Genomic DNA, 13,747 nt, shown 5'->3' with positions numbered 1-13,747 from the left:
CAGTACACAATCTTCAACAAAATCTACCAAAAAGGTGTTAATTAAGTTATAGGAAAGGGCATGCAATGGAATTCTTACTGAAAATAGACTGACAGCTACAACAATGATAAGCTAGAATAAATAAAATGGAGCAAAGGTGTTGGTAAATATAGTTAAAGTGAGCTATTTTTGTTAAACCTTTTAGATAGAGAATGCTAGTTCTGAATGGCCTGACAAGAAAGTATGCAGTAATACTTCACTACAATTCCATGGTCAAATTGAGCTTGCCGGTGTTTTGCAATATAAGAAAAGTATAATAATTAATTATAGCTATAATTATTATTAATATTGTTGTGTGAGAAAGACCAAATAAACCAATGCGTGAATTTTGAATGTTTTGAATGCTGCCTCTTTTTAATGCTTTACTAATTTTCTGTCTAAAACCTGCTTAGTGGATCCATGACATGGATATGCAATAAAACTATCCTATACCTTAAAAATGGCCATAGAAAGATCTGTTCATTTAAAGAAGTGTGTTCCCTGATGTTTGTGGTCTGGTTGCCCAGCTCTATAATGTTTCATTAATTTTGTTATTTTTTTTCTCCTAAAATGAAAAAAGTAGTTAGAGGGAATTTAATTTTAAAAGAAAAACATAGAGTAAACCTGTTATTTACACTAAAAAATTCAGTTTACTATGTGGTTCCAGAAAACATTAAGACATCATGATCATCACTATCATGAAGGTGGAGGGAGGTCCACAAAAAAACCCGTGTGAGGGGATGGTTGTTTTCTGGAACACATCACACGTACACAAATAAAATTATTATTTATTAACATAAACAAAACAAAGGATGGTGTTGTGTTGTCAACCATTAACATACACCATGTGTGTATTCAGAAGCTTATAAAATGGAATAAAAACCTTGAAGGATATTATTTTCTACCTAAAACTAAATATATGTTCTTTTTAAAATTTCAGCTTTGTCTATACATAAACATGATTTGGCCATATGCATATTTCTAGAGTCAAGTAATTATAACAAAGAAAGATACATATTGTATAATGAATATCAATGTTCCTGATGCTGGTCTCCTCTTGGAAGTGGGTCTAAATCTTGTAAAACTGATAGGTTGTTCACAGCAAAGTCCCACACCTGCAAGAGCAAATAATAAACAATAAGCCAGTTGGTAAGTCCAATTTAAAATCCACCCCCCACCCCCCACCATAAATTCTTGCTTGGAGTGAGCCACCCTCATTCTCTATCACACCTTTTAATTGATATCTGGTTTTCCCACTCTAATCCCCAGTTCTCCTTGGTGTGTGGCCAAACGTGACGTCACCCGTTGAGCTGATCAAGAAGAAGGGCCCAGGATGGCCTTGTGCTATCGTGCTCAGTCCCAAGCCTCAGACAGGCAGCTCAGCTCACTCGATAACTGCAATTAGGCTTGGGAATGAGGTTGTGGTTTCCCAACCTGGCCTTTAGAAGTCTATGCCCATCTTCCGACCCAATGTTTGTGTAATAATAATTACACTTGTGAAATCCATTATACCACATCGTTCAGTATCATGTGAGATTATATTTTCATCGTTATTTTCCAGTCTGTTTTTGGTTGAATAACAAACAAAATAAACATGGTAATACCCACTCAGTGCATTTCCCTTACTACTGAACCAAATTTTGGTCAGAAGGAAAACTCTTACCACAGACCAGTTACATCTAATTTTCTTTTAGGATTCCAATAACCCTTGCTAATATCTGTTTTTCCTGCATAGTTACTATCAGTAATATTTAACCATTATAATTATATCTTTTTTTAGTAGACACAATCCTTAAGGACGGTGCCTACTATTGTTTTACTGCGCATATGTTCTGCGCATCGCGAGATACTCGGGTTTCCTATAGGTGGTGCCTACTAATACAGGAACATTTTTGCGCAGTTTAAAACTATACGGAGAAAGCAGAACTTACCAAATGCTTTTGGTATCCCAAAAGAAATTTGGGGGTAACCTTACATTTTTCAGAGATAATTAGGCTTCAATTTAGGAAAAAATCCCATACATTTCTTTATATTTTGGCGGTTTTTAGAGATACTAATGTTTAATTATCTCTGAAAAAATGCGTGGTTACCCCCAATTTTCTTTTTGACTTCCAATAGCCCTTCCTAAGATCTGCTTTTCCCGCATAGTAATAAACCGCACAAAAATACTTCGGTATTAATAGGCACTGTCCTTAAGAAATACAAGTTTCTCGGACCATTCCAAAAAAGCACAGAATGTATTCTTGGTTTTCACGTGACGTCACCAAATTCTAGAATTCAAAACTGGGAGGCCTACAAAATTTTTACCTTCATTCAAGGAAAGATTACCTAAAAATATGTCTGTTCACAATTTCTCAGCTCGATGTCATGCTTCCTTTTGAAAATAAAACGGTTTCAATTTCCGAGTTTCCATCGTGCGTGACATAAGGAGGACGGCCGTGACAGAGCTTTTCCGTATCTTAAAAATGACTCTTCGGGTAATTTTCAGCATTCTAAACAATTTAAGTTTGAGGAGAAATATTACGCTAAACATTCGAAAATTCACAAGGGCAAACAAACCTCTTTTCTGGCAAAAGTGAACTCCAGATGTTTTTTCGTATTTCCGGCCGCCATGTTTGTGTCCCTCAGAGGGACACAAACATGGCGTCTCCATACTAAGCTCTATAAATTTATGTGGAACATTTTGTCAAATAACTCCAGTAGGGAATGCCGCACAGACCTGACACTTGGACAGATGCCTTATTTATTTATCCTCTATACCATGTCAATTTCTTGACTTCATTCATGGAATGGTTTCGATTTTTTTTTTCAATGGCGTGACAGTGAAAACCGAGAATTCATCATGATGGTAAGAAAAGGAGGCATTGTCCTTGTTCAATCTACAGCTGTATGTCTAGTCACTAATAAATAATTTAATATATGTATTCTTGACAGCAGAAGTCAATGCTTAATAATTATTATTTGCACTGGGTTGGCCAGATTGAAACCAATAAGACCAATTTAGACCATGGTTAGATTTCTTTGAACATGTGCAGTGTCTGAACTTTGTCTCAATACTTGGCCCATTAAGACTTCACTCTGGAAAATATCACAATATTAGGGAAAAATATAAATATAAAATACACGTACCTTGATCTCACCAGAGTTATCACCACTAATAACCCACTGATCATTGAAAGTAACACAGGAAACACCAGTGGTATGATCTCCTGGCAATGTCAACTGGCAATCACCGCTTTCTAAGGACCACACCTTGGTTAAATGAGCAATGATAAAAGTACACTTATATTAATAAAGTTTACAATGAAATGACTTCTGGGAATAAATTTAATGTTATTTTCATAATTATGTCAATATAAGTTGTATTCATGTAATACATTGTTAGCAATGCAGATGTTTTATTGGAAGGTCAGAGGGTCAGTGGTTCAAGGTTACTGGTTAGTTTCTGCATTTAGTGTTGTTTGTTTTATAAGAAAAGAGATAAATGTGCAAAAATACCTCTGTAAAATATGAGGAGGCACTCTTCTGTCCAAGATGTCAATGAGCAGTAAGCAGGGAAAGCCAAATTGGGCAACTTTGAACACATAATGCATACTGTATGCATGATGATGTACATACAAAGAAATGGGGGTGCATCAACGTACCTTAACTGTTCTGTCACTAGATCCACTAACTATTTTATGCATATCTACATCAGTGCATGTCACAGCACCTGTGGAGGAAATGTCACAGATACCAGATTCACCTTTCTTGTTTCTGTCATGATTTAAAAGCTTGAAAAAAGTCGACAATGATGAGCAAGGCAGAGAGGCAGACTTGTGCTCCCAGGTTCAAATCCTGAGCGTATTTGTTGGGTACTCCAGTTTTCCTCCATCCACTACAAAAAATTTCCAAATTCCAATTTGACCTCAAAACAGTGGATGAACAGCCACTCTGTGGATGTGCCACTGAAAATACCCATTTACAGTCGAAGCTCTCATAAGCAACCACCGCAACAATTTGAAAAAGTGGTCATAACTAGAGCTGGTCGCTTAAGAGAATAAGCTCCTTTAAGCGACCACCACAGCGCAGGAATTTGAAAAAGTGGGCGACAACAAGAGCTGGTCGCATAGGAGAATAAGCACTGGTAAGCAATCAATCACTGAAACAATAGAGGCTGGTCCCTTATAGATTGAAGTATTTTTTATGAGGCATGGCTGGCAAAAGTAAACGTCACGCATCTACTGAGATTAAAACTTTCTAATTTAAGTTTATTCAGATGATTGCAATGTCTCATGTATGCCTAGTACTGCACAACAGCTATCAGAGAATGTGCTGATGCATTACTAGAGTGATAACATGCGTGACTTTGATATATCAGTTCACTGTTAAATAAAGTACAAATTGAATGTCAAAGTTTCACTGACAATATTTTGACCCTTAGTCTAGGACCCGATGAAATAGTTCTTAATAGATGCTTGTTTGAGATTGAGAAGTGTTCACTTCCATAAAAGTGTTGAATTCCACATACAGTACATCAAACTCTTTGACTAGTCGCTTTAAAGAGCTTACAAATTAAATAAAGCAAGAAACCTCTTGGTGGTTTCCAAAAGTGGTCACGTTCACTTACAGGAGCTTTTAATTAAAAGAGTTTGGGTGAAAGTTAAAACAGGGTCAATCCTAGTGTCGGTCATAACTAGAGATGGTCGTCTAAGGAAGTGCTCGCAAGGAGAGCTTTGACTGTATTTTATATAATTTATTTGTATATCCTGTTTATACGTAAATGTGCTATTTAAAATATTTGTTTCTGTCTGGTTTCTTTTATTATCCCTAAAAAGTCCCGCTAAGGAAGAGGATAATTACCGGTAAGTATATGATTTATTGCTATTTATTTGTTTATGATGATAATGATGACGACGCCAATGATTGAGTGGAGTGCATAGTTTAGGATTGGGGAGAAACATTTCATTTCCTTTAATGGACAAAAACTTGGAAAGAAACATCTTATGTTTATTGCTGGGCATAACATCAGGAGAAGGGATCCTTTTTAAACTGAACACCCCTGTATATAGCTTGCAATAATTATATTCTGACCAACAAATGGCAGCACTGTCAATATGTTAATGTATACAGTTTAAAATGACGTACAGGTACCTGTGTGTCCAAAGAGAATGTGCCTACGGGACTGAGTGGCAGTGTCCCAAAGTGAGATGGTGTTATCATTTTGACCAGATGTGACTAATTTGGTACAAGGACTGATAGACAGGCATGATACAGAGGTTCTGGTGCCCATTTGCTGTAAACAAAAGGCATTAAAAAAAACTCAATTAAGCATTTATAAACAGAGTATAAAAGATCAGTTACAATGAGCATACTTCTACTCTAGGGGTGATAAGATAGTCTCGATTAAAAAAAAATGTCTTTCTTAAATAAATTGAGCTATTTTGAAAACCTAATCAAATAAAAATGCCACACCTGATGAATACTGCATTTATCAAATGAATATAAATGACAGGTATCACAACATGCCTGACTTAACACTAGCACTAGCTGTCTCTTGAAAAGAAGTAAAATAAAGCAGTTTACAGAAAGGAGAAAATGCAATTTTTGACCTCCTGTCGTGGCATCAATGATGTTCTAAACATGCTTGATGGGTAGCTATCACAATCACCTTCATCATCAGCACAATCTACATCTAAAACCAAATTCATTCAATTAACCGATTATTATTTAACAACAAAATAAAAACAATCTAAATTTATTGCATCACAGTGATTTTAGTACTCTAGTAGGTAATATTTAATTGTATAAGTGCATTCATGATGTCTATTTTGAACTCAAGTAGTCTGTGAGTGACCTACTTTCTCCTGATAATTACATGGAACTGTTTTTTTATTTCCACCAGTTTGATATTAATAAAAGAAAGATGGTTAAAGTTAATTTTGATCAATGTTTGTAAATAGAAGACAAAGTCATGCCCCTTTGATACAACAAGCCAGATGCTCTAACTGAGTGCACTGCTGCAAGCTACTCTAAATGCAGATTTTGGACCATAAAATACTGATAGCATCTATTTTGGGAGTAACCTTCCACACAGGTCAGTGCTACCCTCTCAAAAAACATGCCTTGGTTAATTTTATCGTTCACTCTTTTTCTGATAGCTTTAGTGTAGGTCATATTTTGATCTAGGCTGATGTATCTAGTAGACAAAATATTAGTGGAGTAAATTTTATCCACTGGATGGGTCATGCCATCCACTGCTCGTTGAGCAACAAGCACCTGAACTTCAACCAACATGTTATCACTATGGCACATACCCTCAATGTGGGGTCCAGGTCCTACGTCAAGAAGTGTATGTCCTTGGAATCTCACAGCCTAGTGGAATCAAATCTTACAATGAGCAAAAGAACACTCTTATCTCACACATAATGGGAGCTTATTAACTTGTCACTTACACCTTTATAGGAAGGGTGACTGTTAACCATCCTATTTGTATACCTGCCAACTCTCACGCATTATCAGTGAGTCTCACGCCTGGAAACTAGAGACATCGATCTCACACACCAAGGACAATATCTCACGCCTGATTCACAAATCCGGACAAGTTGTTCTAAAAAATCTTCATTTCATTTCAGATTTGTTATGTATTACTTCTTTGCTCGTTATAACAATCGCAAAAGCTTTCAAATGTCTACAATCCGTTTGAATCGTAAGTGTTCAAAGGTCGTCGGAATATCGTCAGACATTTTCGGCACCGTTGGGAAGTCTTTGGAAAGTCGTCGGAAATTTTCGGAAAGTGGCTTAGACATTTTCAGAAATCCCGGTCATGACCAGACAAAAATCTCACGCATTTGACTCAGAAAAAGTTGGCAGGTATATATTTGCAATTAAGTTTTTGGTTATGAGACAAGTGCAAAGAGGGGGTGTTATGAGCAAAGCATTGCAAGTTGTAGGAAAAATTGCCACATGTAACAGCACCTAGATGTATACAAAGATCTGCTCAACATAAAATGTTAGCTACCTGAAACCCAATAAGATTCCAGTTTTGTAAGACTTCAGCAGCGTGTGAAATGGAGACAGACCAAACACCATCAGCTGGCTCTCTCTTGAGTTGAATGTCTAACACAGAACACCTTTGGCACAAAATAACAATAATATTGAACAACAAACAAACTACTAGGCTGTTTTTCTATCTTAACAGCCATTGGAATGAAGGTAAATAGATAACTAAAGGTCAATTAGTTACAGTCACATTTCACACCATCTAGTAATGATGTTTTACTTCACTCTGAAGGAGACATTTCTTCAGTGTGTACCAAAACATCAGTCGATATCACCAACAAATTGACTTTTGGCTGTCTTTCAACCCACCCCCCCCCCCCTCAAACAGAAAAGAAAAACAACAATTATATAGAAAGTAATATCATCTCAGTAGTCAAACCTGGTGGACTCTAGTTGTAACTTTATCTTTCCCATCTAACGACAGTTTAAGACAAGCCAGAAGTAACATGTGTATCTACAGGTTTTCTTCCTAATTAAAGAGATTTATCTTTCCCAAACAGGGTCTCATTGTTCAAAGAGTGAATATTCAGGTCTCTCCAGGGGATAAAAATGTACTCCAGGGCCCGGTTGTTCGAAAGCTGATTAATGCTAATCCATGATTAAAAGTTAACCGAGGTTTTAATATCGTTAGTTTAAACTGTTTTTAAGGGTTAATTTTAAGCTAATGCTAAAGAAAAGTCTAAATAAAAATTGAGAGAGTAAAATGTTTTTGACAAATCTTTATTGGTTAGTAATAAGGCTTGAGTCAAGGTTCGCGCTAACCCAGGATTAGCTTAATCGGCCTTTGAACAACTGGGTCCAGGACTAGTAATATACATCTCTGTTGGATGGTGGTTTATCTAGTAAATTGGGAGAGGTTTCCTGCTCTTTCAACAACTGGAGCCAGTGCACACTGTACAAGTCAGTTTTCTGTAAATCATTTACCTTGGTTTAAAAGTTGTCAGAGTATGCAAACAGTGACAAGTAACTTGTCCTGGCTGACTGAAATCTAACTGCCAAACTTTCACAATACACCGTGTACTAACTGTAGCTAGCTTGTTATCCACCAGATTAACACGACACACAGCACTATCAGGAGGAGAGGTGTAGCTCTCTCTTGGTATAAACTCCCTTGAAATGTCTGATATGTTAGTTTGGCTCAAGAGGAACTTCTTCCTCTGGAAATCCCAAAGGCAGAACTGTAAGTAAAAAATCAGAAAATTCTTTCATATAAATTTTAAATGCATTTTCTTGACATTCCAGTTGTCTGTGGTGATAAATATTCCAATCACTGGTGATTTTATGGCACTGTTATTACTCAATAAAGCACAAACTAAAGGTACTCATTATTAATTAAATAAAGTTTAAAAATTCATTGATGACTTAGATGATACTCATAATTTTCAGGGAACATTTTTGGGTGATGTACTTATTAAAAGCATTTTTAATACAGATACATGTAACTACTCTCTTTTGATTAAAAATTAGCAAGAAAATGACAAAGTCAGTTTTTGATGCTGAATATAACTTTCCGAGTCAGTTCAATGGCAATCAATTATTTTCCAAAATTTCTGTTCCCAAAATAATTTTCAATAAAGTTACTACTTACACTAGTTGGGTAATACCCTTCATTCAACTCACCTTATTATTGTAAAGGCCAATGATCAGAAAGTTTCTTGAGCATTCACTTCCAAAGTCAACACAACCAACAACACTTTCACAAGAGACAACATGAATGGACCTCTTGTCAATCAAACTCCACAAATGAACTAATTTAGAGTCTTGATTAACACTTGCTAAAAGGCTACGACCACAGTTTGAGATTTTTAAGCACACAACTTTAGTGAGTTCCGGCTTATGATGTGGGGTGACAGACTTTCTATGAAGACTTTGTACATGACAGTGTCCACTAAACCAGTTTGACCGTAATATAAACAAATCCTTCCACTGAGCTTTAAACACACTGTTGTAATAAGATGGGTCTAAGATAAACTTGCCAAAAGATTCAACAAACAATTTTTTCCATCTGCAAACAGTTAAGTTAAGGAAAGTAGTTGACTAAGGCTTTGGTAAGCTAAGGAATATTCAAATTCTACTATCTCTGAAGACTAATCATGAGATACTAATTATAAGTACCTGTAAATCTCCCTATTTCCCAATTTCTTAGGTCTGGTTCACACTAGCAACCATGGCTATAGAAACAGAATTGGAGCTGGAATCAGAGTCGGAATCAGAAGAATCTTCTGACCTGGTGTGATTTAATACAACAGAAGCAGAGACAGAAGCCTTGCTTTTGTTTGAAATGGCAGATGGCTGCCATGTTTTCCATTCTAAATCTCGCATAAAGGGATTGGGAATGAGCTATGTGATCTGGCCCCAGTTGTTCAAAGGCCGAATAACTTTATCCGCTGGATAAGGCACTCTTCAGCGTCTAAAATATACTTCACTTTGAATGTTGTCCAAGGTTTTCATACACTCCCTAATTAAGCTGTGGTTAGTTTGTGAATATTCGCTTGTGCACAAGGAAATACTGAAATCTTTGCACAGATTGAAACTGTCGGATAGTGACTTATCCGCTGGATAAAGTTATCCGGCCTTTGAACAACTGGAGCCTGGTTGATTCTCTATCTGCTTGTGCTTCCAATTCCAATCAACGAGTTCATACCAGTACTTGATTGCAAGCGACAGAAATATCAGAAATGGAAGCGGAAGAAACCTCGTGGTTTACACACGTAATAAAGTTATCCGTGAAATTATATCAACAAAAGGATACAAATGAAAGTCATTTGCGAGACGACACCATGCAGAGCACACCTATAGTCATAAAACAGAATTCTTGAATTCACTACAAACATCTTTTCAGCTACTCTGCGAGCATAGGCCCTTCGATCTTCCTAGATAAGTCCCGACTTATCTAGGAAGATCGAAGGGCCTCTGCTCGCCGGGTACTTTTCAGCCGGCTTTCGCTAAATCAAACAGGCAAGCAGTAGAAATGTCTTACCTGAGAGCACCTACAAAGATCTCTCGCCGATAAAAACTTAAAAATTCTAACTAAAATCTCATCACTCAACTTTTCCATGATAATCTAAACGGATAAGAACTAAAATCTGCTGAATGACATCATAAGTAACATAAAATGTGCGCCGCCATCTTGGGTCCATTCTTTTACTACACTACGCAAACTACACAATCTGTCCATTAAAAGACAGCTTGTGCAACATACACGACCAAAAAAACGAAAAACGTAAACCAACGTAAAATTAGGAATTTCCCGGTGGGGCTTGGGAACTAATTTACCGCAAGCAAAATGGCGGGCCGGGTGCACACATTTTGCGTTGTGTTTATGCATTGATTTTCTTCAATTTTCATGTGTCTGTCGACATGAACAAAGGTGGACCAGGAGTAAGAAGGCCTAAGACGGGCCCTCGTGGTGAGTAAAATGCTTGTACTCCTGCTGATATCCTAAATTTATAGTATAACTTTATTGTAGTTGAGCTGGCTTTCAGCTGAAAAAATGGTGAATAGGTGGTTTGCATTGCCGCCATGTTGGTGGACAAAGAAAGAAAATTTGTTCACAAAGTTTGCATAAAAATATCAGTGAACTCCCTGTCCACCAACATGGCGGCCATAACGTCACATGCAAACCATCAATACTTGAATCAGATAGTTAGGAGCGATTGAAAAAGGAATGCTCCCGCAGTCGCAGAGTTGATAAAAATTTAAATGAAGTGAGTAAAACAAGTGTTCCCGCAGTCCTGCGGTCCCAGAGTCGATGGATATTTAAATGAAGTGAGTAAAATGAGTGCTCCCGCAGTCCCACAGTCCCAGAGTCAATGAATATTTAAATGAAGTGAGTAAAATGAGTGCTCCCGCAGTCCCGCAGTCCCGCAGTCCCAGAGTCAATGGGTACTTAAATCTAAGCTTGTTTTGGCTCATGGATTTGCTTGTTTCGGTTCATGGATTAAAGAACGAGTTACATATTTATGTGTAGCATGCTTGTTTCGGTTCATGGATTAAAGAACAAGGTATATTCGTGTGTAGCGCGATGACTGCGGGACTGCGAGAGCAGCATTAAAGAACACGACTGCGGGACTACGGGAGCAGCTTTTCAAGTAAGATATTTGGTGGGCCGGGTATTCTGCAATCTAGCCGATAGTTGTTTCAGCTTTGCGTGTAAACAAATCTAAATCTTTCTGCACAGCTCCATACTGAGCGTATGGAAATTAAATTCTTATAGTTCTCTAGCTCTATTTCATGATAATTTTCTGTTTGGGTAGGACTGTAATAATAGTAATAATAATAATAATAAGAAGAATAAGAATAACAATAATGTGCTTTGAGTGCTAATAATGATAATCCAGGATTTTTTTCCGCGTGTGCCTGTGTCATCTACTGATTAATACATCATTCTCATTTATTCACCAGGCTTATCATATTCCAGCACATTATTTCCATTGCACATATGCCACACATTGACATCCAATCCTAGCAGTATGTAGGATGTTTGTCCCATGAACCTAGTTTAATGGCCTTAGCTCCCACGAGTCTCCTGTAGCTCAGTTGTAGAGCATCCGAACTAGTAATTGGAAGGTCTTAGGTTCGACTCCTGATAGGAGCATTCAGATGTTTTTTCCCAGTATGCCTGTGTCATTTACTGATTAATACATCATTCTCATTTATTCACCAGGCTTATCATATTCCATCACATTATTTCCAATAATAATAATAATAATAATAATAATAATAATCATCGTAATAATAATTATTTATTTCTGGCACATTACATTAAAATCTCAATGCTCTTACATTGTACAACAATTTAACCCGTTACGCACTGTGCCAGCCAAAACCGGCTGTGATTTCGGGCACAATCGCGCACACTTCGCGTTTGGAGCCTACCTCCCCTAGAAGGGAATTTTTTGTCGGGACCCTATTGCTCTCATTGTCTTCAGAAAGGACTGACCAATCAGAATCCAATTACTTCGCATATATTTTTTAGGTCTTAGGGGGACCTAGACAAAAGAGCTTTTTATTTTTTTGTTGCCTCGTGGGCCACGGGGCTAAATGTTTAGTCGCCGATTTTCACATTTTCCGAAGGAAAACACAGCTTTTTGTAATGGTAAATCGAAAGAAGAACTACTAAGGAATACTCAACCGTTTTGACAGCGGAAATCCGAGAAATAATGGCGAAGAAATTGCGCTTAGAGTACGAATTGTTGTTTTATCCAGGCGACGAGCGAGCAGACAGCTTAAATCATAATTCTGGCCACAGACTTTCTGTGAAATTTTTGAGCACTTCTGGGAATTCAACAGCCAAAAAATTACGGGTTTGATTGTGAATGTGTACTGAAATATTATTTTAATTGACTGATTCTTTGTACTTTGAACAGTTTTTGCGAAATATTTGAAAAATGTGCCCCGCACAGGTTGATAAATTTGCTTCGAAATGGACTTGTTGTTCCTTCAAATCGCTTGCGCATCTTTCGTGTCGCATTTATAATTTTACTCATTTTTTTCTAAGGCGTAAACAAAGACTTTTCTGAATAAATTTTTCATTTAGAAAAGCTTTCTGTGTCTTTTTCTTTCAATTTTCATTGAGAAAATGTGACAACTGTGTAATCTTGCGTACACAAACACATGCTCTCGAGACGGATCAAATTTCACCCATGTGACGCGCAGATCAAATTTCATCGAAATTTCGGAAATTTTTACCTTCAAGTTTGTTTTTTGGCAACTAGTGTATTTTATTCCATAATTATCAGTAATTTTAACTATCTTAGACAAAAGGGGTGTTGTTTTTTTTTTTGCCCTGTAAGTTATGTATTTTTACTGCACATGGGGTAGGAAATAACCACTTTGCCAATTTTGCTGAATTTTGGAAAACCTCTGGAAACGGCTGGTGCATAATGGGTTAAAAAGAAATACAATATATTATATCAATAAAAGCAAATTTGATAAAAGTAGATAAAATAAATTAATGACATGCATAGAATGACAAGATACTAAAGTTCATTATTAATTTAAAACGATTTTAGACTAACTTTAAAAGTCTCGACTGATGGGGCTCTCCGCACATCAAGAGGGAGACTGTTCCATAGTGCTAGTGCACAAGATGAAAAAGCGCAACCCCCATAATTCTTAGTCCTGAACATTGGTCTGTGATCAATTTATTATAGAGGTAATACAAGGCAGCAATACATCAATACCCTGAGTTGATCTGCGGTGCTTGGTCCACTGTTGTTCTCTCTTTACGTCACGCCCATTGAAGATATTATCACTGCCCATGGCCTCCAGCCCATGATATTTGCGGACCACACGCAAATGTACCTGGTTATGCAAAGATCTGAGCAATCATCTTGTCTGAGTAGGCTAGAGCTTTGTGCACAGGATATTTTATCCTGGATGATAATAAATAATTTTATTGTGCAACTCATCAAAAATGAAAATTGTGCATTTTTCATCTTATTATCTACGGCATCTCGTTATCTATCTATGACAGTCTGTGTGAGGGATCACACTAAATTAAGGGCCACTTATCTGCATATGTAAGTAAGCTTATTTATATTCTTCTTTTTCTACATAGGTCATCCACCTCCTGGAGATTTCATTGCACTTGGTGAGTCCCTTGATAAGCAGATTCAGAAAATCAATTGTTTAAGTGTTAATTAGCTTAGCATGTGAATTCACACAAGGGTTGTGTCTTTTTCAC

General features: G+C 37.0%; 2 protein-coding genes across 3 annotated transcripts in view; one reads left to right on the top strand and one right to left on the bottom strand.

The window, feature by feature from the left end:
- Positions 1 to 580: 580 nt before the first annotated feature.
- On the bottom strand, positions 581 to 10,210 carry LOC146466113 (uncharacterized). 2 transcript variants are annotated; one of them, XM_085127692.1, is made up of 11 exons: positions 10,040 to 10,210; positions 9,812 to 9,852; positions 8,680 to 9,064; positions 7,984 to 8,237; positions 7,019 to 7,130; positions 6,315 to 6,372; positions 5,610 to 5,692; positions 5,152 to 5,293; positions 3,663 to 3,730; positions 3,148 to 3,270; positions 581 to 1,133 (listed from the first exon to the last, which is right to left on the bottom strand). In XM_085127692.1, exons 1-11 carry the CDS (start codon positions 10,115 to 10,117, stop codon positions 1,050 to 1,052), a joined length of 1,428 nt encoding a protein of 475 aa, XP_084983818.1. In that variant the 5' UTR covers positions 10,118 to 10,210; the 3' UTR covers positions 581 to 1,049. The 2 variants fall into 2 exon arrangements, with proteins under 2 accessions (XP_084983818.1, XP_084983820.1); XM_085127694.1 differs by having other exon boundaries at positions 911 to 1,133; positions 5,610 to 5,686.
- A 126-nt stretch (positions 10,211 to 10,336) lies between these two features.
- The window catches only part of LOC146466112 (integrator complex subunit 1-like), a 43,566-nt gene continuing 40,155 nt past the window's right edge, over positions 10,337 to 13,747 (top strand). The window contains exons 1-2 of the mRNA XM_085127709.1: positions 10,337 to 10,468; positions 13,622 to 13,654. Of these exons, the coding sequence (XP_084983835.1) occupies positions 10,420 to 10,468; positions 13,622 to 13,654 (82 nt within the window). The 5' untranslated portion in view covers positions 10,337 to 10,419. The remainder of the gene's footprint in view (positions 10,469 to 13,621; positions 13,655 to 13,747) is intronic.

The sequence above is a fragment of the Pavona decussata genome, unplaced genomic scaffold, assembly GCF_977016875.1.
Source record: "Pavona decussata unplaced genomic scaffold, jaPavDecu1.1 SCAFFOLD_153, whole genome shotgun sequence".
Taxonomy (NCBI): domain Eukaryota; kingdom Metazoa; phylum Cnidaria; class Anthozoa; order Scleractinia; family Agariciidae; genus Pavona; species Pavona decussata.
Note: the sequence above shows the minus strand (reverse complement) of the source record. Positions and strands in the feature narration are given on the sequence as shown.

Bases quoted from the DNA above. Each gene is read 5' to 3' on its own strand.
- LOC146466113 (XM_085127692.1), bottom strand. From the start codon at position 10,117: ATGGAAAAGTTGAGTGATGAGATTTTAGTTAGAATTTTTAAGTTTTTA. The intron at 9,065-9,811 runs GTATCCTTTTGT...AACTGTTTGCAG, and splicing joins CTCGCAAATGACTTTCATTT to ATGGAAAAAATTGTTTGTTG. The intron at 8,238-8,679 runs GTGAGTTGAATG...TTTTACTTACAG, and splicing joins TTGGCCTTTACAATAATAAG to TTCTGCCTTTGGGATTTCCA.